Genomic DNA, 27,129 nt, shown 5'->3' with positions numbered 1-27,129 from the left:
GGAAAGAGCACAGAAGAAAATCATAATACAAACAGACCTCAGAAGCCTTTTTACATTTCCCACCTCACATCTGCCATAATGGCAAAGTCATGTTTGCAAACAACAAGGAAAAACTGCCTTAAACATGTACTTCCAAAACAGAGAATGCATTCAGCCTGCTCTGTGAATTGCCCCTCAATGCATGTGGGAGACAACCGGTAATAAGCTGCCTCAGAAGAACGCCAAGACCTCTGCTATGGAGAGCATCAGCTAAAGGCTGCTCAGCTTGTCCGAGTCTGGCTGCACTTATCTTCCTTTCTTACCCTTTCCTCCACTAAGGTTCTTGGCTGCCGCAGTCCTTGGGCTTGTTGACCATTTCACTGAGGGCTGCAAATGCCCAGTGAGACTTAGGGCAAGGTTTGGCAGCTTCAGGAAAGCAGTGGCATATACAAAATATGACCAGTGATGCTCTAAGGACTGTCACAGGCAGTCAAACCAAAAGGGGTGCAAGAGAATTTCTCTTTCCTTCCACCTTGTGTTCTCTGTTTTACAGGGGACAGTTCCCAAGCTGACAGGAAGGCAGCCCTCTCTACAGAGTTAGGAGGCAGCAAAACCTGACTCTGCAGGCAAGGACAGAGAAGAGACTGGAAACATATGCTCTCTGTGTTCGGGATGATTTAGTTTAGGTAGACTACCTGGGTCAGAGCCCAGATGGTGTAAACTGCTGAATCTTAGAGTTTATATTAGCTGAGACTCTAGTTTAAAAAGTGTATTTTAATTAAACTTCTGAACTCCTCTGATATTCTTTATTAAAAAAAAACCCAAATCTCCAAGAGTAAACTGAGGAACCAAAAATCGATGTGACTTCTTTAAAGTAATGGTGTGAGTCGCTGTCAGAGTTCAGGCAGCAGCCCCCATCTCCTGAGCATCAGTACAATATAACCAAGGCAAAGGCAACCCCTGAAGTTTATTGAGCTGAAACAACAGCTTAAGGGGGTCTGAACTGTCTTGTGCACTTCGGTGATTTGTTATCTGAGAGGTGCAGGGCTGCTACCTTAAAAGTCAACATTATTAATTAATTAATCCCTGAACAAAGTGTGCTGGAAAGGCGCTCTTCTGTGGAGTTCAGGACACTGTACTAGAGACAGATGGCACTGAGCTTTGAAGAGCACTTCAGAGAAAAGCACACTGAAGCCCCATATGAGGCAATACAAGACGACAAGGATAAACACAGGAAAAAGGAAGACACTGGAGCCTCAGCAATGTGAGCTCAGCACTGCTAATAGGTGGGGTTCAAATGTCTTGGGGGCACTCAAGCCAAAGGGGTTCCTGAGGACATTTACAACTGTGCTATTTTTCAATTATAGTCGGAGCTTATTTTGTAGAGGGTTGTCAGAAAAGAACTAATATAATCTTTCTCCCTCAGTTTAACCCTACTGGTGATTGACTGCTGGCATGAATGCTGAAACATTCAACACAGTAGATAATGCACTAAAAAAAACCCAAAAACCAAAACACCCAAACCAGAAAAAAACACAAAACCAATCCCACCCAAAAAACCCACCCTGTCACTTACTCGTGGTACCTTTTCTGTAGTATTGTCTTAAGCTGAAGCCATTAGGGATCTCCACTTCTTGGTTTGATTTTGTTACCTAGTGTTCATTCAACCCATTTTCTAGCAAATCTCTCGAGCCCCAAGAGGAGCACAGTTGCGATGTGACTCAGCTTCAGGAGAGCGGACAGGCCTTGTCAGAGAGCTGGTTAGTAAACCAGTGAGTTGAGATGGTTCTGCAGAAGGTATGTTTGTAAGCAGTAGGATGAGCTTAGGTGTGGAATCAGATAGGTAGGTACAGGAAGTATACCAGGAATTTCTTCCCATGTGACGCACATGACAGAGAAGCATGTCCACCAATGAAGTGAGTATGACATCTCAGTAAAGGACGTCTGCAAACTATCTGGCTTTGCAAATACATTCTCACTTGTCATGCGAATGAGGACTGAAATTCAGAAATATCAAGAAACGCGATAGAGCTTAAAAAATACAGTACCTGCATTTGTGAAAAAGTAAATATAACAGCCTACTGGAAAAGAAAAATTAATGTCATTTATAAAATACAAAAGGTCAGAGAGGAAGCTCCACAATTCTGCTGGGTGGGGGCGTGCATCTAGGTATTTTTATTGTCTTTGGGGTGAGGGAGTGTTGCTCTACCGTCTGTACCCAGAAGCTATTTGCTTCTGCACCAGAGGATGGCAGCACAGAGAGCCTTTACTTCCATAGCCCGGAAAGCCCGTGGCGGGAAGACCAGGGTACAGCACTGTAGAGCACACCAAAGCTAGAAGAAGGATTAGTTTGGCACTTACAGATGCAGGCCACAGGTGCTAAGAATACTGCTGTCCACAGTCTGCTCTAGATTGGGCATGTACATCAGAAGAATAGGCAAATAAACTTAATGGAATGACTTGGTTGCATGGTCCCTGCTGTTCTCTTGTGTGGACCTTTGTCAGCATGACCATTGTCCCCATTACATCGCCAGAATCAGTCCACAGCCTTCCTTCACGTCCCGAGCAATTCCTCTCAATGGAGGCGTAATTCTACCGTGTAGCGCTAGGCACTGCAGACATCTGTTCCCAAGCCTGGTCTGTCACGTAACAAAAACAGCTGATGTCGCCCAAAGCCACAGTGTCACAGAGAATGACATGCTGCGTGCTATGGACTAGTCAGCAGCCACTGCCCTCAGACCTGACACTGGGAATCACTGGCGTGGAAGACACTGCCTTCATTAATTGTTTGGAAAAGCAATGGGAAACAATTAGTTGGCTAACAGTATGCAGTTCTTTCATTAACAGCCGACTGCGAGAAACTCTACACAACTAGTCAGAGGTAAGAGGAGTAATTTTGTAAGGCATGTCTTAAAAAATTCACCTTCTTATACTGGACAGAAGAACTGAAAGCAAGCTGAAAATATGTTATCTTCCAGTTCTTAACATCGCCACCCATAAAAGGAACTTGTTAGCTCAAATGTGGATTGACCCTACACCACAGCACATGCAACAAATCTACATCCGACATATTCCACAACTCTTACCAAAACAGCATGACTTCTGTCTTAATTAAAAAGGGAAAACTTCAATCTGCTAGTAACAAGGCAAGTTCTCACCACAGCAACTCACTGCTGTGGCCACACTTCTTTAGCAGCCACGTCTCTAAGAGGAAATGTGCAAAAGATGACCCAATTCCCTCTGAAGTCCAGAGAAATTACCCTGGTGACTTCACTGGAGTTGTGTGCAATTCAGTCCCTGGCCTCCGCACTCTGATGTCGTAAGTATACCAACCAGAACCCACTGCAGTAGTAACGCTGGGTTTTTGGGGGGATGGGGTTTAATAGGGAATTCTATCTACAACTATATTAATTTGGATCCCAAGACATTACCTTCCATCTATTACATGCCACAGAGCAGCAAATTTTGGCCATGAATAATAAATTCATATGAGTGACTACTGAGATTAAATTGAGAAGGTAAACTATATGCCCCACGAAGACACCAGCATAAAGATCCACCTGATGTGGGGACAGTCTGAGCAAGTCAGCCCGGTGACTCCTTCAGGTCCAGATACCTAACTATCATGGGTATTGCCTGATATTAATGCCTACTCTTTTTTTTTTTTTTCTAAAAGGACTTAAATATTCTGGCAGCAACAGCGGGTAGCACTTACTCCCCAAAAGATCACGAGCAGCCAAGACAAACCTTCCTTCACCCTGTAGGCACAACTTCCCCATGTGCAGTCTTCCTATTATTAGAGTATATGTTTCCAATTGGATCATCCCATGGATTTTTCTTGTTTGGTAGGAAGGGTGATCTCTAGGGAAGTGTTTCATGTCTTCTCTTCCAAAATCACACTAGGAAAACGCACATTCCCATAAAGCTAAGAGTAGAGGCAGTGCCCATGAGCTGTGTAACAGTCGAAAGGTCTCACCTCTGACATTTCCCAGGGGCACGACCTGCAATGATAACTGCTAGGTGTTTCTGAAGTGTTACACGGCCTGTGTTGGTAAAATAGGAGGTAGAAGGAGAAGATTCAATGAAGGTAATGAAATGTAGAGAATCACTGCCTTCTTTGAGCCCTTCTTTCTTCGGGATTTCTAAGAAGGGATAGTTGGTGAATTCTCACTTCGCACAAACATCATCTCAGCTCCAGAACAGAATAAGAGACAAATCCCTTACAAGAAATGTCTGAGAGCTTAATTCCAGCCTTGCAAAAGCAAACACAATTCCACTGATTTCAATGGAGTTACAGATGGCCCACTTAATGTACAACAGAGTTGACTTGGCCCTTCTCCCATACTGTAGCATTGCTTTGCCTAGAAACCTTTACTTCCAAAGCAATTAACCGTGTGTAAACAGCCTGCAACACTGAACTGCAATCAAATAAATGAATAGGAGACAGATGTATATTTTAAAACTTATTTAAGTCTTCAATGGCAAGTGTTGATCTTTTTTCTGTGTGTGTAAACAGCCTGCAACACTGAACTGCAATCAAATAAATGAATAGGAGACAGATGTATATTTTAAAACTTATTTCGGTAGTGGACTTCAATGGCAAGTGTTGATCTTTTTTCTGTTTTGTATCAGAATCTTATGCTAGTATCACAGACAAGAAACTGAGGATCTGCAGAACAATATCAATTACTGTACACATATATCTCTCTCCTACAGTTTCCTACAGGCATTAAACTGGAATCATGTATAAGCATGGTGAGAGTCACAGGAAGAACTTGTTTTTCCTTATAAGCCGTCTCAGCACTACAGCAGGTGGGCAAGGGCTCTCTTGCTAAAAGCACAGAGAGAGAGGGAGAGAGAAAGACACAAGAAAATTGCTTACTGTTTCGAGGCTTCTCCTCATCCATGCCTTCATCTTCATTTTCTGGGTCAATATCTTCTGCTTGAGTTATCCAGTCTAAGTATCCCTTCAAATCCTCCTCTAGCTGTTGTTTCTCCCGTAACTTCTGGAAATCGCCCCGAGCCTTAGCCTTCTCTCGTTCTTTGGAAAACTCCCTAGCAAGAGGGAGGGAGGGACAGGACATGGGCGGAGGGAAGGAAGAGATTGAAAAACAATGGGTTAGATTGATTTCCACTAGAAAGTCTCCACATCCTGTGTAGCACACCCAGCTTTCTCTATTCTTTCAAGACAGACACATGAATGGAGTATCCTTGCTAGATACACATGTAAAACAGCTGGAGTGTCCACGTTTTTACCAGTGCTTAGGAAAAGATTAATATCTTTTTTAATCCTTTCATTCTCAACATTTGATTGACAATTCAAACACAAAGAGTATGTAACATTTATGTACAATACCACACACTTTCTAACATTCTTTACCACTTGATATGCTCCAAGAGTTATTCATAAATATCTAAATGAATAATGGTGAATTTAATTCAATGATGAACTGTTTGACAATAATCTGTCATCTGGAGAGTGAGATGGTGGCTCTAAGTTTTAGCCAGGTTTCAATCTGTCTTTATGATTCTGTGTGTAATCACAACTAAATTGGGCTAAGTGTAATTAACTGTACTCACAATTCTGTACACAGTTAAATATGGTTGATTTCACCCACAGTACTAGACAATATATGTAAAAACTCAGACCTCAATGTTGTACAGCAGACTTTCAGTAGTCAGGACTGTTATCTGACATGAAACATATTTTTCAAATCTCAAGTTAGGTAGAAAAACATGATAAATCATGGGTAGACAAAGCTAATAGATTCTGCCAGAAAACGAACAAGGGAAAACATTTGATAGTTTTATGAAAGACCACTATTAGGAATGTAGACTTAAAACAGGGCATAGGAACAAGAATTTCATGTTGCTTAGTTATGAACCTGGGTGCTTGTTTTACCTTCTTTTTGGCTGTGATGCTGTTTTTTCCTCTCTTGCATTATGTTTTTTAAATGCTGACCTACCTCTATGTAGAGACTCTCCTGTGGTTCTAAACCAGGTCTGAACACTTGTATTTTAAAAAGTAAGCTTAATGATTGTGAAAAGTGCTGGACAAAGAGTACTTCAGCATTAGGTCTTTCATTTGCTGAAGCGGATCACTACATAAGGCACACACAGCAGATAACACGGCCCACTGTTTCTGGAAATGAGAGGTACAGTAATTCTCTCCAATGCCATATCCATTACCCTTGCTGATGACTGTCAGAGAGCTGGTTAGTAAACCAGTGAGTTGAGATGGTTCTGCAGAAGGTATGTTTGTAGGCAGTAGGATGAGCAAGGTGTGGAATACAGATACCCTCCACCTAGTATCTGTCTTACGTTGGCTCCTGCAAAAACAAATAGGAAACCTTCCACTAACACTGGTGTGATAATATTAGGATTATGAAAATCCTACCCAAAATGTTAATGAATGCCATGTGAAGTGTCCTCAAGCAACTAAGATGGAGACCAGTTTCTAATAGTGATAATGAAGTACTTCCCTTCTGTCTGGTCCAAAACCCACTGAAAGATTGCCATTGACTTCACAGGCTTTGGATCAGGCTTCCAATATTAGGAGGTGTGCACGAAACCATCACTGCAGCAGAACGGAAGTACAATAATGCCTTCATTTCAAGCTGAAGTATGTGGCAAAGTATATCCGTGTGATCTTCATGCCTGTCACATTGCTAGAGGTTCAGCCTATCCCATGCGACTGTGATAATGAAGGTGGAAATAAGGAAGGGAATCATTGGCTTCTCAGGCCTGAACACAGATCACAGTCAGACCTGGGACCAAACCTAGCCACAAGGCAGAAACAGCTATTGCATAGAATCCACAGCTTCTCTGGGCAACGTGTTCCAGTGCCTCACCACCCTCTCTGTGAAGAATTTCTTCCTGATATCTAATCAGGATATTGCAAGCATGGCAAGAATGAAAAATAAAATTTTCTGATGCTGGGAGTGATATTTTGCTATTTAAAATGTAAAACAAACAAACAATCAATCCCACAGCAGTAATAATAATAAAAACTGTACAAAAAATTTAGAAGAATTCAATCAATAGAAGTTATATTTTCTGCTTCAACAGCATCTTTCCTCTGGGTCTGAAATAGTGCCTTATCCAAATTAGTGAATTAACTTTAAAAAAGAAAAGAAAGCAAAAAACTGAATGAGTCTATGTATTATTAAGCCTGTTTGAGAAACCAAATCCCAATATTTCAATAGTTGGCTCCTCAGCTGGTATTTTAGAATCTAGAAGAAATGGGTCCAATTTTGAAAGGGACTGAGCTCTCGACTCCAAGTGAGGACTATTTATATTTGCATGAATGTAACTTGCAAGGGGCTGTTTTATAAACCAAAGAGGAAAACATCATAAAACAGCTCAGTTTACAGAAAGGGAAGTTCCAACTGTGCACTGGAGTGGCCCGTTTGTGTGAGATGTACCTAAGCTGCAGGCCTACCTGGGTCTTTTCAGTCGCCACTTACTGTCTCTCTCAAATTGGACTCGGGCTGAGGGGAGAGCTGACTGAACCAACGTGAGATTTTAGCATGATGTCTTTACACTGCCCGTCTGCATTGCAGTGACTTTGTTCCCTGACTTTTTAATAGCACAACTCAAAATACTGTGATTGCCTAGTCTAAACGACCTGCAATTGCATGTCTCTTTCCTTTGTACAATGTATGGTATTCCACATCCCAAATTACTCTCCAAAGAAGACAACTTATTTAAATTATCTCAACCTCTATGCTCTACTAATATTAAACCATTGAGAACAGGTGTCTAAGGAAATTGCTGATGCAATTCAAACCACCTCCCCTGTGGAATGCCAGCCTGTATCCAGGCAAATGTAGTTCTCGATCAGGAATTACTATCAACGGTCATTTACCATCCCATATGAAATGAGTTGGTGACCTCAGTCCGGTTCCTGTTGCTGGCAGGTGTGCCAGTTACCTCTGCCACCACCACGGCTAGCAATAAATGGCCATTGCTGGCAGCACCAGCAGGGAGGCCAAGGACCAAAAAAGCCTTCTGTTGGCAGTGCCATCTTCAGTCTGGAGGTGGCCTTCTCAAAAAAGATCGCACTATCTATCACATCAGGATAAGGTCGACAAAGGCTTGCAGAACTACCAGTCTGTTTCTTTGCAGTGAACAAGCAAACACTGGTTTAAGAGTTGGTGAATCTGATAGTTTTTACCAGAATTCAGTTTGCTTCACTCTTCTCTCCCAGAAAAATATAAGATACATCTGCCAATGGGAATACCAAAAACCAGAGTATTCTAGAGAGATACTTTCACTCTGTGAGGTTAGAGTGGGTCAAGATCATGAAGATAAACACCCAGCTCTGTATCCTGTGCTCTTCCAGAAGAAAGTATCTCTTGCCCACCCTGATGATGGAATATAGGTAATTCTTGTCTATAGCTGATCTCAATATGATTTTTCACATTTAGAGGAGTGATGGAAAATAAGCAGAAAAGCAGAATTCTAGCTGTTCAAAACTCTTGTTTACTGCTGAAAGTGCAGCACAAGTGTTCCTTCATCCACCCTACGAGGTACACCAGGGAATGGGAAGGGTTGGAAGAGGGGACAGAAGACTAGGAAAAAGTCCTGAAAGGTCATAAAAACTGCCGCAGGAGGAGCTGCAACCATAGCCAGCCTCCCGCTCACACTGACCTCTTCCCTGGCACTAAGACCATTAAAAGCAGCCAACTGTGTTTTCTAGGATCCTCTCAGAGCAGAAGAAACGGCTGTTCTCCTGCCCCCGGTTTGCCCTAGGCAACTGCTTGTTTGGTCTGTGTCCTGGGATTTGGATTACCGCTAGGCAAAATATAAAAGAAATGTGAATCTATATGCTTAGGTGTGCAGGTCTCAAAGTTGAGCCCACACTGCCATTATTTTTTTACCTCTCACTAATTGACTGAAACAGATAATAGAGATGTGAACATCTCTGATCTCAAGAGACCTCCAAGAGGGGCTTCACTGCTCACAGCAATGATTTGGAATCCTTTTTCTTGGGTTTGAGGATGTCTACTGTGTGGTCTGCTGGATGGATATTATCTTTGGAATATGTGAATTTTATATTGTGCTCAGTCAAGACAGGAAGAGGTTTATAATTCTACACATGAATATTTTGTCATACAATTTAGCTTAGCATGCGACTAGTAAACTCATCAGAAGGACCATGAATGGATGACATGCCTGAGAAAAAACAAATTACATATGAGTTCTTCAGGCAGAGCAGAACTCAGCATTTGATTTTGCAGGTGCAATCAAGGTGTCTTTGTGAGTACAATTAAATACACTTAAGTATTCAGAAAACTAAGCTAATATGTCATTGATGAAGTCTACCTACACAACGTGATTGGTGAAATGCCTGAAATAGATAAGTGTGAGGAAATCAGAGACGCCCAGAATGGATATACAAAGATGCCCAGGAATGGTGCTTTGTATCTACATAGAACAGACAGGTGGATCCCCTGCACAGATCAGACGAATAGCAATAGCAAGTCTCAAAAAAAAAAAAAGCTGAGTGTGCAGAGTAAAGACACTTAGCAACTCAGCAGAATTTAGAACTGTTGTAGAAAGTTAATTGTTTAAGAACTGCTTATTTAGCCCAAAGAAAATTTGGAACATTTTTCCTATAATTTCTGGAGGTTTTTTTCATGGATGCAAATTCTTAAGTTTCTTTTTACTTTTCTCCAGTTGGGAAAAATTTTGCAGAAACAGTGCAGCTGTCATAACACTGTGAGCACAGCCAGAAAGAGTGACTCACAGCTTAAACAAGGTGAACTTCATCTTTGAGTTCAGTTCTCTTTGCCGAGTGTTTCCATCTCTTCCCACTAACTATGGTGGTCTCACTGCAGTATATCAGGAGGTGGAAGATCTAGGCCCCAAAACACTTTCTTGAGTTTATAAATGAGAGAGAGAGGGAATTCAATTTTTAATTACGCACAGACCCAAATCCAAGTGTAGGTAAATTGAATCAGCAGTGCTTCAACAGTATGCACTCCTCAGGGCTGGGCTCACCGGCACTGTTTATCCCATCAGATACTACATAACCTTAAACCACTCTCCTGTATGGTCCTTGAGGTTGTACCTCTGACACAACAGATACTGCTGACACCCTTACCTGCTGATCAGAGCATCCACCTGGAGAAACACGGAGCTTATGTTTTAAAACTATACCCAGAGTATCACTCTCCAGATATCCAAACACAGACTATTGCCTGACACTTCATTGCTGGGGATTTTTTTCCCACTCTTATTACTGCTTGGAAACCCTTCTCTTTGCAGCAGCTGTCTTCTCAGCATGTCTCCTTCACTGAAGTAATGAAGACAATAGTAATACCTCCTGTAGATCTCCTATTACCTGTCTCTTTGCCCAATGACCAACAGTGGATCTTCTTCTCCAGTCCTACGACTGCCCTTCCTATGTTGTTGGCCCAAGTACTGAGGACATAATCTTTGTGAGACATCAAGTCCTTGCTCCTGCTCAGAGATCATTTTCCCTCTCTTCTGATCAAAGGACAGGAGACTTCAGGGCTGCCCACCCAGCCTCTGACCAAATTCATTTAGAGCTTGTTAAAGGGGGCAGGATGATAGAAACAAAGAAAAAGAGGATGTATCAAAATCCTCAGACCATATTTATCCATGTACATTGAATGGGTGTAGGCACCCAGTCATGCCCAAATATGGAATTAGAAGCCTAATTCTAGGAGATCTTTTTAATAATCTTGCGAGGAATGTTTGCTGGCTTGATTCCTCTAATTATGTGGCTCCCCAGTGGCATAAAGTTTTTAACTACTGGGGACAATATCAATTGTTTTTAATCAAAGCCAGTGAAATGATGCTTTGCAGTGAGGACTATACTGCAGAACTGAAATACAGCTAAATGTCTAGATGCCTTAGGAATGCTTAAACACCAGAAGGAATTCGCCAGCTTCTCTGTTCATCCTTAGAAAAGGTCAGAGGGAAATTATCTTTTCTCCCTGCATCATGCTAGCCTTGTAATCTGCACAATAGAGAAGATGTGCTTATTGAAGAAGAAACGTGCCCAAGACACTCTCCAGGGAGAATAGTCTCCCACTAGGCTGTGCCTTACAGATACTAAGCACTGTGAAAATTTCTCATGTGAGAAGACATAGTTTGGCAAGAATCTCATCCCACAAATGCGAAGGGATTTGTCTCATGCTTTCATTCCTCCTTCAGTCCCACTGACTCTTCCAGAAATTTTACTATAATCCCCTTCTTGGTGAATGGTATGCTTTGCCCACAGGGTAGCATAGCATTGTCCTCTTCCCACAGAATACAGGTAGAGGTTTGGGGTAGAGGAACTTGTTACAGACAAAGATTTTGTCTTGTATTCCTTTGATTTAGTCAAAAGACTCCTTCCATGCCATTAGGAATGCCATATTTTGCAATTGGCACAGCAATAGCCTCGGCTGTCTATTAAGGTTCCTGAGATCAACCCGCCACTGCCCGCTGTTTTAGTAACCAGAAAGTAGGAATAGAAATACAAATTTTAAAAAATAAACAATAATAAAACATTTTCCTGGTACTGCTTACCCGCTAAGTACACCGAGAACCAAGTTAAGTACAAAAAATGACCCTATGATGATTAGTGTAACAAAATAGATCCAGGGCCAGTCCCTTCCTATGGCATCATTGACCTGGAAGAGTGGAATGATAATTAGTGAGACAAGCTCAGATTCTGAGCACTGCAAGGCTCCAGCCAAAGAGATCCCAAGTCACCAGCAGTAGGATTTCAAATAGCTAGTTTTCTGGAAATTTCTGACAGGTTGACATTAGTGATTTTGAATGCCCTGAGGTTGAATTTCTTTGTCAGAGAATAACACATCTTTTGTCACCTGTATTGTTATTTTCAATGTTTGAAAATTTTGTCAAAATATTTGAGAGCTGATGTGAAGCTTCCTTAGATTCAGATTTTTAATCCCTCTGAAAGAATCCTGGTGACAGGGAAGAACCCTTATTATGGAGTCTTGCCCTGTAGCATTGGAAAAAGGACACCAAAACTGTCAGCTTACCCGCTCAACACACCAAGAACCAGATTTAGAACGAAAAAGGATCCAAAGATGACCAGACTGACAAAATACACCCATGGTAACTCATAGCCCATAGCGTCCTGCATCTGGAAAGACGAAGGAAAGTTAGAAGACAGAGAGGGAAAGCAGAAATGATTAGGCAAAGGAACAGATGGAAAGGTTTGTAAACAGAGCCTGTGGTTGGTTTACACATAATCATAGCAAGTGTTTCTGTATGTTCCTTCTGATGTGACCGCTCCTTTGATTGCTTTTTTCCTCTAGCTGTTTTCTCACAGGCAGTGATTAATATAGGCTGAAATCTAGCCATGCACCGTACTAGCACTCCTTTGGACGCTCACAGACGTGTGTCGCTTTCTGGAGTTTACTTACAGCATCACAAGGGTCCATCCGACGATGACTTCTGCACTTCTAACCACTCTTTCTGGAGTTTACTTACAGCATCAGAAGGGTCCGTCCGACGACTTCTGCACTTCTAACCATCGCACCTATCTACGACTCTGCTGTCAGTGAAAATATCTAGGTTTTGCTAAGCACTGCCACAGCGTGACGTCAGGTGATGGTTACGTCCCGCGTGTAGCACAGGTAGACGTACTTCAGAGAGAAGCACGTGATAACTGGGCAAACGCTGATCTTCCCCTGGCAATGTGCTGGTAATCTTCAGTTTATCACAGAGAGGGCAGCAGCTGTATGCTTTTGAGGAAGGCCCATTCAAGACCCATCATGTTCTGACCTGGTCAAGTGTTTTCTAAACCTTTCTCACAATCTTCCTTTTTCTCCTTGAAGGATGAATCTCTCCCACAAAATGTGATTCCTACACAGCTGAGTACTCACTGAATTTGAGAATGTAAACCAAATGACAGGGGCATAGGTCTGGCTTTCACACAACTAGAAGTATCTGCAAATGAAGCAGACTATTGCTTTAGCACCAGAACGTGTATGAATTGTAGAGCAAATCTAGCACATAAGATAATGTATATATTCTAAAACCATCTAGTACATAACCACCATTTTATCTTAAAGTCTCTTTCAAAGTTCAAAATTTGGTAAGTTGCTGGATATCTTAATAGAATTCCACTTTCAGGATGGTATAAAAACATGTCATAGTCCCTTCTTCTTCACTTTTCATAAACACTTATCTCCTGAGCCAGACATTGCATCATTAAAGAAACAGATGGTGGTGAACATTTTCAGGAGCACTAAAATGATTTATGAACATACACTGCAGACTCAAAAATACCTAAAGGCATAAGGCAGCCTAGGTTCCTTTGTTTTCCATGCTTTTGAAAATTTTATCGTACACTGTCCTCTCCTTCCAGGAAAATGCTCTCTTCCTTTGCAACCTAAGCATTTGTTGTGATCACAGAAGAAATATTCTTCCATACATGGGCACTGAGACACACTTCAGGGGAGGCAATCTGACTCAAGATTCATAACAACTCAGGAAAGGAATTTCAGACCTCAGTAAGACAAGGCAGGAGAGTAACACTAATATAATCAGTTCCTTGTGGATGGAAGTCCATTACGCATATTTTCTTTCAAAGTACAGTCACTAAAGTCCCTGTCTGGCTATAGTCCACAGCCAATGGGCCGATCCAGAGCTCCGTTTCAGGGCTCCTTCAGCTGCGACTGAACTGAAGTAGACTCATTAAAGAGTAAGCTCAAAATCTGCCTCTGTGAAAACAGTTCATCAGCTCCTTCCTCACAGGATTAATACATTTGGTGGTCACAAGAGAGTAGCTGAACATCTAACATTCCCTATGTATATTAACCAGCCTCCCTTTTAATAGTTTTGCAGAATTGTTCAGTTAGTTTGTAAGTAATACTAATTATTCTCTATGTTTGCAAGTCACATTTCATCCCACCTGACCAAAATGTAGACACCGCTGGTGTGAGACACACATCAGTGCTCTAAAGACAACAAAACATCATGGTATATAAAGATGGAAGTAAAAATTCGCTTGAAATCACAGTGGAGAAATCAGGCAGGCAAAATGTAATTGCCCAAACTGGAATTAAGTAAAGATTAACATCCTCTCTCTTCTACAAAGGACTCCACTATCAATATAAAGCAACCTGCACAAACAACAAGTATGAATGACTTTGAAAAACTGCCATAAGAATTTACCAGCACAGGCACAATGACTCAACTTCCCTCTAATTATGATAAATGGTGACAAGAAAGTCTCATCTGTATGGTAGTTATCTATCGATGATTTTTTGTCAGCTGGAACAGTAGGACCTCTCAAAGCTTTGGTACAAGTGAATCTTAAATAGCAAATGCCAGGGTGCTGGGTTTCAATTGAAAGTGGGGAGATTTAGATTAGATATCTGGAAAAAAATTCTTCATGGAGAGGGGGGGGAGGCACTGGGACAGGTTGCCCAGAGAAGCTGTGGATGCCCCATCCCTGGAAGTGTCCAAGGCCAGGCTGGATGAGGCTTTGAGCAACCTGGTCTAGTGGAAGGTGTCCCTGCCCATGGCAGGGGGGTTGGAATTAGGTGGGCTTTAAGGTCTTTTCCAACTCAAACCGTTCTGTGATTCTATGGGTGCAGAATTCAGGTGAGTGTCAGGGTGTCTTCAGTACAACTCTGGAACAAAGGAATTTCCAGATGTCAAGAAGCTTCTGTCGTAGCCTGGTAAAGTATATAACTAGACTACAGTGTACTCTGGCTATTCTCAATGCCTGCACAATTGCATAACAATTGTACCAGCTAGCATCAGCACAAATTAGACCTGAAAAATAGACCTGCATTCTGCTACAGTACAGCATTTGGGACTGCTCAGACTGAACATTTAGGAGGTCAAGCTTTCCATCTCCTTTTAATTGCCCAGTCATACAGGTGACAGAGAAGCTGAGAAGCAGAGACACTGATAGCTTCACAAGTGTAGAGTAACCATCAGTATGTGGCAGACATCCGAGTCTGTCTCTCTGTCACTGGACTCTACGTTTGGTGCTCTCATGTCTCATTTTCTTTAGTAGAAGGTGAGGTTATTCCATGCATTGTGGGACTGAGCCCCAGGTGACAGGAATGTATGCTGTGTGTTGACATAACACTAGGTGCTTGGTAAATTATGTCAAAAAACCCACCTTTGGTTAAAGAGAGTACACTACAAGCTTACTATTTGCTCTTGAAAAACATCTGCAGGAGAAATGCAGAGATATAGTTTGCTTGACAGAAGTTGGGGGGAAAAAAAAACCAGACTTACTCAAAAAAGTAACCGCAACATATTAACATTTAAGAAACATTAAATTCTTGGCTAAAATCGTACCTTTTCAAATATCTGGAAATGCTTCCTCCAAAATGGAAGTATCCCAGAAGCCTGGGATGGACTATCCTGACGTGAACAATGCTCCCGTACAGTTATCATTAAAAACCTTGCTCCCGTGTTTGAGAGAACCCGCTTCCTGGAAACTTATCGTTCAGCAGATACGCCGCTGTCAATCCTGCGTGCATGCCTCCTGTTGGAGGCTTCCACTGCAGGCGTAACTTATGTGGCAGAGCTGATTTTTTCCTAATTATGCCACTGAAGCGGAGAAGCTGCAGAGGGTCACGACACGATCAGAGGGAGTATTACTGTTTCCACACTAGTGAGCGCAGAACCATAGAATCACAGAAGGGTTTGGGTTGGAAGGGACCTTAAAGTTCATCTAGTTCCAACCCCCTGCCATGGGCAGAAAATGAGGTCTGCAAAATATATTTTGCACTGTTGTCTAGAGCAAACAGAAAATGGCTCAGTTATAAGTTACCTCTCTAGGATGTTCACACAGTTGAGCTCTCTGGCCACTGAGTGCACTACTTCTCCCGGAGCATTTACTATTAACCACATGCATCTCAAACGAAAGGGTGGATCATCGAAATGTACAGTTCTGAACAAAGACTACCAGCCAGCGCAGGTCTGAATTATAATATTCCAGCTACAGTAGTCAAGGTGATTGCAACCTCATGTCAACTTAAGCACAGATGGGACAATTTTTAGGTCAGCTGGAAGCACAGCATTGGTGGGAATCTTCAGATTGTCATTTATAGAAGTAATTCCCTTTCGGAGCCAAACTACCTGACCTTCCACAGCTCACTTCTGAAGACTTATGTCTCACTACTCTCGACAGTGAGGAAGTTGACGAATTTTTGAACATGAACGCGTCTTAGAATGGATCTTAGATTCCTTCTCATGATTTGCTATATACCCTCCCTGGCACTGTGGTGACATTGCTGTGGCTTGCTATGCTTCAGCTTTCCAATCTGCAAAGCGGGATGCTACCTTGCCTCACCGGGTACTGTCAAAGAAACCACTCAGCGGCATGACGAAAAGAGGGTGTTTCAGCAGACTTGAGGTCGGATGGACCTCACGTACTGGGGATGAGCTCTTCCTTTGCCAAGCATCTGTAATTGTTATCAGGACTATAGCATTTCAACGTCCCCTTGAAGGCTTTTCTCTCAATGATACAGATATTATCCTAGAAATAACACCAGGATTTTTAATTCTGTAGTTTGCTGATCACAGCTACAACCAGAAATTTCAGTAGGGGCCCGAGAATAAATATTTATAGAGATAAATAGACCTTTGTGCCTATGTCTTCTGGTTCCTCAGAAGACATAGACAAAGACATATTGGTAAAGCCACAGGACATCCACATGCTTTATTTATTTAGAGATTTCTTTTTCCCTCAGGGATAGGAATCTAGTATATTTTGCAAATATCTCATTCATTACACAGGTCAAAGATAACGTTAGAGGCAAGAGGCATATTATCTATTAACATAATGGTTGAGCATCATCAAGCACATAGTGGAGGTCTTTCAGTCACTTAATGGGAGGGGTAGACACAATACACTAAATTCTGCTGACTTTCCAATTCACATACCCACACCCTGACATTTTGTGCCACATGTCTTTCAAAAATAACTGAAAGTTACAGCAAAAGTTTAATCCATCATAGAAGGGTGGCTGTCACTGGAAAGCAGCAAGCTGAAGAAAAAAAATGGTCTGCCTTACTCTCTGCACAACACTGAAGAGCTGCAGCTTGATGTTAACTTAGCTAGGACACCAGGGCTAGGCTTCTATCTCTTGAATAAATTGCTAATTGATTTCTAATTACTATAGAATGTTACGATAGCCTTTGTTAAATACAAGTCAAGTGCTTCAAGTATTCTATAATGAAGTGTATTACCCTTCACAGAGGGACATTAATCAAGAGGAGCAGAGTACTTAATAAATTAAAGGGCAGTAAATTTGGAAATATTGTGTAGAAATGCTATTTTATGCAGCTTATCTGTGGAATTCACTGCCTCAGGAAATACTCTATCCAAGTGTAATGGTCAGCAGCAAGATCTCTAGTTGAAACCCAAGTCTTTCTTGTAATAAGATAAAAATGGAGACTACTGGGAGCAGCAAGAAGGGGTAACAATTGTCGCTGAATACATCTTCATGCTTGAAGCCTTCATTTTGAAAACTATCTTTTTCAGGAAAACTATTGAAGGACCTTCATAAATTTAAGGATGCTTAGAAGTGATTTCTTCAGCTTAGATCAAAGATCAGATGGTAACTACTGGCAGGCATGGCTCAGGTGATGCATAAAGGACCATGCATATACTAATGTGTGATTTAGCTGTCTATGATTGATCCATTACAAAGTAAAGAGGTTTGGAGTAAAACATAAATCATCATTTTCCACTCCCTCTTTCCTTCTCATCCCATGAATATTTGGATGAACGCATTTCATTCACACATATGCTCATGGAACTACAACTTTGAACTCTGCTTAAACAACACTAGAAACATTTTTTATAGGATGATGACCTGTTTTGCATTGAGGGAGAAGTGTTTTCTTCCATATCTTTCACTCAGAGTTCAGGTACACAACCAATTAAAATAAACAGAGGATGGACTTCACCCTTCACAGCTATGGCTGTGTTGACAACATTAAAGAAAAAAAAACAACCTCCATTACAGACTGTCAGTAAATCCTACCTCTCAAGAAAGGGCTGGGTGGCCTAGAAAGTAAAGTACTCCTACTCTCCTATTATTTCTTTGGCTTCCACAACATCTTCATGCTGCTTTCACAATAGTTAAAGCTTTGCTTTGTTTCTGAAACTTCACAGGCTGACTAAAATGCTTTGCGTTCATGGAGTCAGGGAATAAAGAAGGTCACATAAAACCAATGTAACCCTTCAGAAGTAACTAAGGTGGGGTGAATTTCCCAGAAAGTGTCCAGATAAATTTTTTCAGTGAAGAAGCAAAACTTTGAAAGATTCATTTTTCTACCTTTCGTCATTCCACACATATTACATCAGCAGAAGCAGCCGAGGAACAAAATACTCATCCCACACAAGAAAAAGGTTATTGCTGGCAGTTCCTAAGAACATCCAACTAAGAACTGTAACTCGTGATAGCGTGATTTTTGAGGCTGCTCTGCAAACAAAAATGAAAGTATTTGTTCAGTGAATCATTGTCTTCCAGTTTACTTCCCAACTGCAGAGCTGATCTGGGCTTAAGAACACCTTGGCTCTGCAGTATTTGCAGTCTTTGCCTTGAAAGTTCTTGTTCGTAGTCAGAGCAGGCAGAGGACTTGTGAAGGTTTGACTCCTTTCTTTCTCTCACCACCTTCTCCTCGGAGAGCTAAGACAACTGTCTCTTTAATGGTCATGCTCTTAAACAACTCGTCAGTAATTGGGCTGTGAATACTGAGACTGTGATACAAATAAATGTGCAAAGATTTCATATTGTTGGTTAGCTCTGGTAACAAATCCTGCACACTGTATTTTTTTCTGATCTCTAAACGGTACGCTGCTTATGTTATACTGGGTTTTTTCCATGTGATGCATGTGATAAATATATTAATTATGCATTTTGCAATTCATTAAGAGCCCCACTGCTCTTAATATTACTTTTAGCAAGGAAATTATTGTTATTCACAATTTCTAACTTATTCACAAAACTATAAATGCTTAAAAGAAGTCCCAGAGAGATATCAATGAGGTGGCAAAGAACTAAAGGTACAGCAAAAAGGAGACACAGAACTAGAATTGATTTTCTATATGTTAGGCTCCATAAGCACTTTTTTCAGCCTGTGGGACAAACTATGGGATTGCTTCTTTAACACTGAAATCCTACACATCCTGAATCTGGTGATTTGTTTGGAGCCTCAATGGTGTGAGTCTGCTGCGTACCATGTCAATAAAGACATGAAAAAAGCACATTTTTACTTGAGAAATTCCTGCCTGGTCTCCACATACACCTCAAGTAAGTCTATTCTATACACAGTGCAATTCCAGCTGACTTCACCACCCACAGAAAGAGCATGAAAAGTATCATATTTCCTATTACCCATCATATATCTTTAAAGCTGGATTCAAACTTAGGGCACTGTTATACTAAGAATAAAGACTCCACCTTGCAGATACTTCAGCATTTAACATTTAATTAGTTGTCTTTGCTTGGCTGGTTTTTAATCCAGTATTCAGGGATGTGCATAATTTAAGGCACATGAATGATTCCGCTGAAGTTAGTGGTCAATATTATTGTTACCAGCAGAAATGAACTGATATGCATGTGTTTTGCTTGAATGGGATGGGGCACAGGATTGGGAGAAATATATCAAAAAGGGCTCATTTTCTGAAATCCCCTGGGAAAAATTAGAAGTTTAATGTACATTGCAACTAAAAAATGACAAAAAGATTTAAGCATTTCAGTGTAGACAGTCTAGTGGATCATGAGAAGTACTGTTTATCTTGTCAATCTGAAACACACCTTCAGCCTTCCTGAGTCTTTAAGTCAGGTGATAAGGAGTGGGAATTTAAGGTCTGGGAGCTGACTTAAGGCAAAGGGACAGAGATGGGGTGAAAAAAACCCACCCTTCAAAACTTGTGATAAGCAAACATATACAAACTAAAATAAACTAGACTTACTTTTTATGGAGTTAGAAACAATGGAATAAAATTGCTTCTGAATGGCTTAAAATATGAGCAAAAGGCTCCAGATGCCTTTGCTCTTATTCTGGGTGGAATTTCTAAGCATCAGTACCTTAATAGTCTTAAAAGGGACTCCAAGCCACAGTTGCTCCTTATGAGTCTTCTGCAATACTATGCGTTTTGTAGATGGCACTATCGGATGCAAAGGAGAGACTGGAGAGCTGCACCCAGCTTCAGTCTGAACTGATGACACTCAAAGGAAGGAGCAGCACTTGATTGGTCGCTCCTGTTAAAAATTATTTGTTTTGACAATCACATTTATTTTGAAGTAGCAAAAGAGAAGGCAAATTTTAAACCCAGTTGTTCTCTCCAAAAAGTTATTTTTAAGTCTCTCCTTACTGTGGTACCTCTATTATGGAATTTTACAAATTCCATATGTAGACACATAGACACCTATAACCTTTTTCCAGAGCGTCTTCAGGAGACAGGCAAGACAGATCTGGATGAAGACAAGCGCACAGGGATCATGAACGAGGGCAGAGAATGCTCCAGACAGGTCATTCTGCTGCACCCTCACTGTAGGCTAAAAGCAAATAATGCAGGCAAGATTCATCATACGTGGGCAGTGGGAAGAATAATAAGATTCCTATGTGTACCTTGGTTCTCCAATTGTTCTTGTATGCTCTGTAGTGATGGAAAGAGCAAATTAAAATTCCACTCTGAGCTAGAAATATTGGCAATTTGTACAGGACTCTCTGCATGAGCTAAATGCAGCCGTTAACTGAGAAAGGACTGCCTCGATGAGGGCAACAGAAACATCAAGGGAAGAGATTAATTTGCAACAGAGAACCCTTGAGAAAGTATCAAGGAAACCGCAGCAATGGAAGATGAGTCCAGAAGAGAGAGAGGAAAGGGAGCAGACAGACCCGAGAAGGTGGAGTATGTAGAGGTTGCTTCTTCAGCCCTGCTAACAAAGACCTTGTTGAAACTGCTGAAGATGCCCTCACCCAATCACACCCGCTCTAATCCAGGTGAACCGTAATTCCTGGTTTATTTTAGAACAAATTTGGCTATTGCTCTAAGTTCATTGCTATGCTGTCTGATCTCCCTGACAAGAGGGTGAAGCCTCCAGTACTGAGCTTCCCACACAGCACTACAGAGAAGACAAGTGAAAGCGGTGCTGGGCTTGTGTGCTCTCAGGGTCATGAGGGCACCCACTCCAGGGGATGATACAGCTCCACTGGCTTGAAATTCTTGGGGAGGCTATGTAACGGCAAGAGTCTCACAGAAGAGCCTTACAAGGCTGCTGCAACCCGTGCAAGAGCAAGGCTAGAGCGCAGATCTAGCAGCACTGCCCCACAACCATGTCAGGGGCCTGATGGCAAAGTGAAAACATGTAAAAGAGCTGTTTGAGCTTCTTTCAAGTCACACAATCACCGTGGAATGCTGTTCTGCTGTTATATGAACTCTCTTCAATGAAGAACACATAAAAGATGTGAAGCAAATGGTATTTGCTTTTGTTGCACACAGTATACACGAAGTGCATTGCTACCAGTAGACTTTGCCAAGCTTATTTCTTTATGACAGCACTGAGTCATATTTTCATCACTCATTAAATACTGGCCCCACGTTTTCAAGGCTATGAACGCTTTCTCAGCTGGGAAAAACTGTATGAAGTCTGAGAAATATATAAAAAAAACCCAAATTTCAACCACGTAGCCCTGGGTTACTGATACTGTATACTGACACTGAATCCTTCCACTGTGTTTTAGCCCCCAGTCCATAACCACCGGACTCCACAACATTATTTCATTCTTTACTGAAGTTCTATATTCCTATTTCAGCTGGTTTTGGTTTGGGTGCATATTGGTGTTGTTTGGGTGTTGGTTTTTTTCTTCCCAGTCAGGCTTTTTTTAACAGCCTGAGCTATTACGGGCAATACAGGGTCTCTGCCTGAGAGTGAGAAGAGAATTAAAACTTGTATTCAAATACCAGCAGGTCAAAATGTCTGTGGCACACAGTGATTGAGCTGAACTGTTTTTCCACTGCAAGCTATTTCTGTTGAAAATGCTTCCTGATCCCATATACCTATGGCATGGTAGTTTGTGCTTGCTGGAGAGGTAGGGGGGCAATATTGACTTGGGTGTGTTTACTACTGTCTTAATTAAATCTGTAATTTCAAATGGCCTTTACACAAGTTTACTCTATATCTTCAACTGATGTTGAAGGCCACTGGCATTTGACTTCACACTTTTGATTTCAAAATAGAGGAAAAAAGTTAGGCTCTCCCTTAACTTAAAGAAAACAGCAGTTAACTGAGTTTTGTTTATGCAAAGTTGCAACATTTATTAGTACTAGTAATGTTCCAAAGGGACATGGATTACCATGGCAAATCAACTATGTGAAAAGTGGATTTCGCTGACAAAATCTCAGCATATTTGATTTTGGTAGTGCAAGTACCACTGGGAAATTCAAGTAGTCAGCTAGACTAGGGAAGGGAAAACAGAAATAATCAGGAAGCTAACATTTACACTTCCTCCCATCCCACCTGTACTCTCTGCGCTTTCTTGTGGGACTCGTCTATTTTTCTGTGGAAACTGGAGGGGGGCTACATACTCCTGGAGTATGCTTGGCAATAGGGGAATTCTGAAATCACACTGAAAATATTGGTTACACAGTGAGTATTTCTTATGTCTAAGACAAATTCTGAGCTCCAAGAAGCTCCTGCTTTGGCACCTCACTCTCTCCAGGTTTAATGTGTAAAAGAGAAAAAAAAATTTAAATGTGTCTAAGTTCGGTTTAGAACATGTTAGCCAATTGTGAAATATTTAAATTCATCTATTGCCAAGTGATAAATCAACCCGCATTCTAGAGTGTGCTGAACTGTTGCACTTTGAGGATGTAAACAATTCCCTGAAGAGCTTTTGGTTTGGTTTTTTGTTTGTTTGTTTATTTTGGGGGGTTTTTTTGGTGTTGTTTTTTTTTCCCCCCAATGGTGGACCAGGTCACTCTGTTTGCATTGAGGCTGACTGTGTCATACAGACTAGCTGGGGAAGAACGGGCCATACACTTGACCCAGACAAAGCTCTTGAAGACACTAGGCCCAGACCAAGCAGATCTTTGAGTCTTTCCACAAACATAGCCTGGAGCCTACTATGCCAAGCCCTTGCTCTTGATCCATTCTACTTGTTGACAGAGATGGCTGAAAGGCCATTTTCCCTACCTCTTATTAGACTACTCCTCTTGGTTCCTGAACAGTAGGTCTGCGTAGAGAAGGTCCATGTCCTTGATCCATCTGCAGCATTGTGCCAAAGTACCCTATGGAGGTAACAGCACCCATCAAGGTGCTTCATTCTCTCTCCTGACTGATTACACCAGCGGGTTTGTTTGTTGGGTGGATTTGCAATTTGCAGAAATGCCACGGAGTGACCTCCAAAAATTGTTTGGGCTTGTGTGACTTAATCAGGATTTGAATTCAGGCCTCCAGAGGCAACAGCCACACAGCTTTGCGTGAGTTGCCTTGTTCCCACGTAAGTGTGTATAGCTTTTTTTCCCTTTAAAAGGAAAAGGTTGATCTTTGAAAAAGTCATCCAAAAGCCCAAAGGCTATTTAGCCACAGGCCTGATAGTTCTTTCATTATAGCTACTGCAGCAGTTCCATCTCTTACGCTGCTCAGTTATTTAAAAACCTTTTCATCTTTTAAAGGCTTTGGAAATTCACTCCAAAAGAATAAAGTGCTGATTTCAAGCATGAAAATATCCCCTAGGATGGTGGGTTTCCAAATCTAAAGATTTCATCTTACAATTCCGGGCTATCCCTTCCTGTCTCTGTTTATTTTGTATTTACATTTGCATGGCTGATTATCCAGAAAGGATTTTCTGCCTGTATTACTGTACTGCTGTTTTATAACTGCTTCTATTTGTCTCAGTGCATTCTGATAGCAAATTCTACCACAAGTATATCAGAACCGCATTGACGGCTGCATGTGCAGGAATACGTGGCACATACTGTTTATTGATTTACATGGTCAATTAAGTCCTTAAAAATAAAGATAATGAAAAACAGCACTATAAGCTGTAGATAATCACTATCTTCTTTAATAAGTGGAGGCATGACTGTCAATTCTTTTTTTTTGCACAGTATATCCCAGTTTCCTTTGTATCCAATGCCCAACCTATGATCTTGCTAGAAAACCATTCTACATTTTAGATGATAAATCCAGCTTTTGGTCATGAAATCACACCCAAAACGTACAATGTCCAGAACTCATAGCACACAGATAACAAACAATCACCTGATAGGCACATTAGCCACTCACAGATACTGTATATAAGCGCTAGGGGTTCACTGGACGAACGACTATAAAAGAGCCTGAATGAGGTGCAACTGCATTATTGGCAGACAACCCTTTCCCTTTTCTTGTGAGTCTTAACAGCAACACCAAGTAGGGACAATCAGCACGATGTCCAGGACCGATTTCTTCTCTATATGCTTTAAAAATCCACACTATGGAAGTTCTGTGGTAAATATACCTCCGACTGAGTCCTAAACCCTTCATTTTCTCCTACTGGTCACTTTGATTCATTAGGGACATATGCCCAACACTGTTTTTAGGCCTCCAATTCGGGTGCAGTTGAGAGGATTGGAGTTAGAAGGAGACGGTTGTAGAGGAGGCCATGGGCACAGCTAAACTACACGCTTATGATGGTATGACCACCCATCATACTGAGCCCTCAAGTCCTGGTCAGGCAGAAATCCCAGTGAAATCAATGAATAAAGCCAATATGAGTGGTCCAATTCTTGCAGACAGAAAAGACTTATTTTCACAATAAGATTGGTGAGGGTTTAGTCATATTGTTCTTTGTCTTGAAAACAAGATATTGAAACAAATTAAACTCAAAATAAACATCAGTTTTATAGTCAGTTCTAGAGCCACCACTTGTGTTCTGACATTGGTAGCATTCCCCTGTCTCTTTCCCAGGTTCTAGATAATGAGCCAAAGTCTGTTATTTGAGAATTCATCTAGTGGGTACAAATTTAACAAGTCTGAAGATGATCGTTTCAGAGGGCAACGCTCATTAGTTCTTTAAAAACTGGTACTGGGGCCCAAGCAGCGCACCCACAAACAGAGCCACTCAAAATCCTAAGTCATATATAGGTGTCCCAGTAGCTTAGCTCTTAATTTATAGCTCTGGGACAAAAGATTAAAGATTAAAAGAAAGGTCTCTGTGGTGATTAGACAGCAGCAATTAGGAAACAGTCTAAGGAAGAACAAAAGAAGAAAGAATTAGAGAAAGGGCAACAGAAAGACAGGGCTATTAGAGAGGTCCTTCCCACGCAGGAGCACTGGGCAGAGGGTGTCCATCAACACCTCCCCATAACCAACCCAAGGCACCTTATTTTTAATGGTGAGTTTCTTTCTTTGTAGAGGAAGAGGACTGAGAGGTCCAAAGTTGAGGTCTGAAGGGCTCATGAAAACTTCATTTCACACAATAAGTGCCTATTTTGCATTGAACAAACGTTCAGCAGCAGGTTTTTGTGGCAGGTGGCAACCAGCAAGTCACTGCTGTTACTCACTTCCAAGGCAGCAGTTCAGGCGACCATGACAGTTGCACGTGCGGTTGTTCGTGAGAAAAAGGAAAACAGATTTAGGTCAGCATTTATGCAAATTCAGTGTGGACATGGCTTTTTCAGTGCATTAAATGCTGTGGCCCTTCAGTGCTCTGAGCTATGGGCCCTCTCCCCTTACCCACCACTGTTACAGCAGATGGAGATGAAAACAACCTCTGCGAACAGAGAGATGGGTTGCTCATACTTGCGTGCTTATTCTTTGTAAATTTTTCACATCCATGCAAAACCCTGCCAAAAAGATGATTAAAAAACCTCAACCCCGCAACAATAAAAGCCCAGCATTTTCTTAGAGGGGTGGGGGTGGATGGGGAATAAACACCATGGAAACATGTAGACAGATATATTCTTAGAATCAGATCATTCTCTTGTGTGGAAAGCCTTACTAATTCAAGCCTAAGTGCTGCAAGAATAAAGGGTTAGAAGGAAAAACACAGCTGGCGAAAATTGGGGGTTGCAGCTCTGCATTTTATGTCTTCCACTTCGTGGCAATACCTCTGTATTCCTCACATCATCTTCCTCATTGGCTGCAACAGGCTGCGAGGGTTTGAGAAAAGCTCCCAAGACACAGCAATGCTGTCAGCAAAGTAAATGGTATCTGTTGTCCAGCTTGTTGCGTTTTGATTTCATGACGGGAATTGTAAGGGTGACTGTAAGCTCCAGTTTCAAGCTCATTTAGTGACTCTTGGAAGTATGATCTCACAGATTCAGAGATGGAAGGATCTTCCAGACAGCCTGTTTAATCCATTGCATCTATATGTGCTACTCAGTGCTGTCCCTGGGGATGTGATGCCTCTCAATGTTTCCACTGGTTCAGCCTCCCTACACTGTGGCTCTCATTACGCTGTGGTGGCTCTACCGCACTGTTTCAGATTACTAAAACCTTTTCTTGCCTAGGGACTGGGCAAGCCTACAAAGGATTGTTCAGTTAAATTTGAGGGAGTCAGCTTATGATGTGCCAGTTCAGGTATCTCTTCCAGGGACAGGTTAGTGCCCTGGATCTCATCCAGACCTGGCTTTAGTCCATCTATCACAATACCACACTCTCTAACTTACAGTTAGAGCCTTGAGGTAAACTGTCCCTGGAGGCACTGCATGCTATTTTCGGAGACTCAACCAAGTATCCTGAAGTGTTGTCCAAACGACATGGGACAAAGCCAATACTCCATAAACAATGGCAGGCTCAAGGCTGCTCGTTATTAATAATCATCAAGGAGATCATGTAGAATTACTCAATCCGACAATTCCAGCTGTAATGGGCAAGCTGTACACAGAACCAGGTTCTTCACTACCCTGCAGTGTGAACAGCCCAACGCAACACGGTACGGTTGCGTTCCGCACTTGTTCTGCACTCTGTTTTCATTTATCGACATGATTGCTTAGATGCAGGGTAGTGGAGACACCAGGCGCGTAAAACTGAGGGTGCAGTGGGCAGTTTTGCATGCAGTGTCACAGGGCTCCAGCTGCAGAAAGCACATTTCACATCAAGATGAAAGCCTTTCTAGAGACAGGGCACTGTCCGAATTGCATTTAACTTAGGAGTGAAGCTTCCCCTGAAAGATGGTAACAAACTG

At 41.7% G+C, this 27,129-nt stretch overlaps 1 protein-coding gene across 1 annotated transcript in view; it reads right to left on the bottom strand.

The window, feature by feature from the left end:
- The window catches only part of LOC104511013 (voltage-dependent L-type calcium channel subunit alpha-1C), a gene marked incomplete at both ends in the record, with an annotated part of 126,246 nt that overhangs the window by 63,815 nt on the left and 35,302 nt on the right, over positions 1 to 27,129 (bottom strand). The window contains 2 exons of the mRNA XM_010153455.1: positions 4,862 to 5,034; positions 11,524 to 11,627. Of these exons, the coding sequence (XP_010151757.1) occupies positions 4,862 to 5,034; positions 11,524 to 11,627 (277 nt within the window). The remainder of the gene's footprint in view (positions 1 to 4,861; positions 5,035 to 11,523; positions 11,628 to 27,129) is intronic.

This window comes from Eurypyga helias, unplaced genomic scaffold (assembly GCF_000690775.1).
Source record: "Eurypyga helias isolate BGI_N326 unplaced genomic scaffold, ASM69077v1 scaffold956, whole genome shotgun sequence".
NCBI lineage: Eukaryota > Metazoa > Chordata > Aves > Eurypygiformes > Eurypygidae > Eurypyga > Eurypyga helias.
The sequence above is the reverse complement of the archived record's forward strand: the minus strand, read 5'-3'. Positions and strand labels throughout refer to the sequence as shown.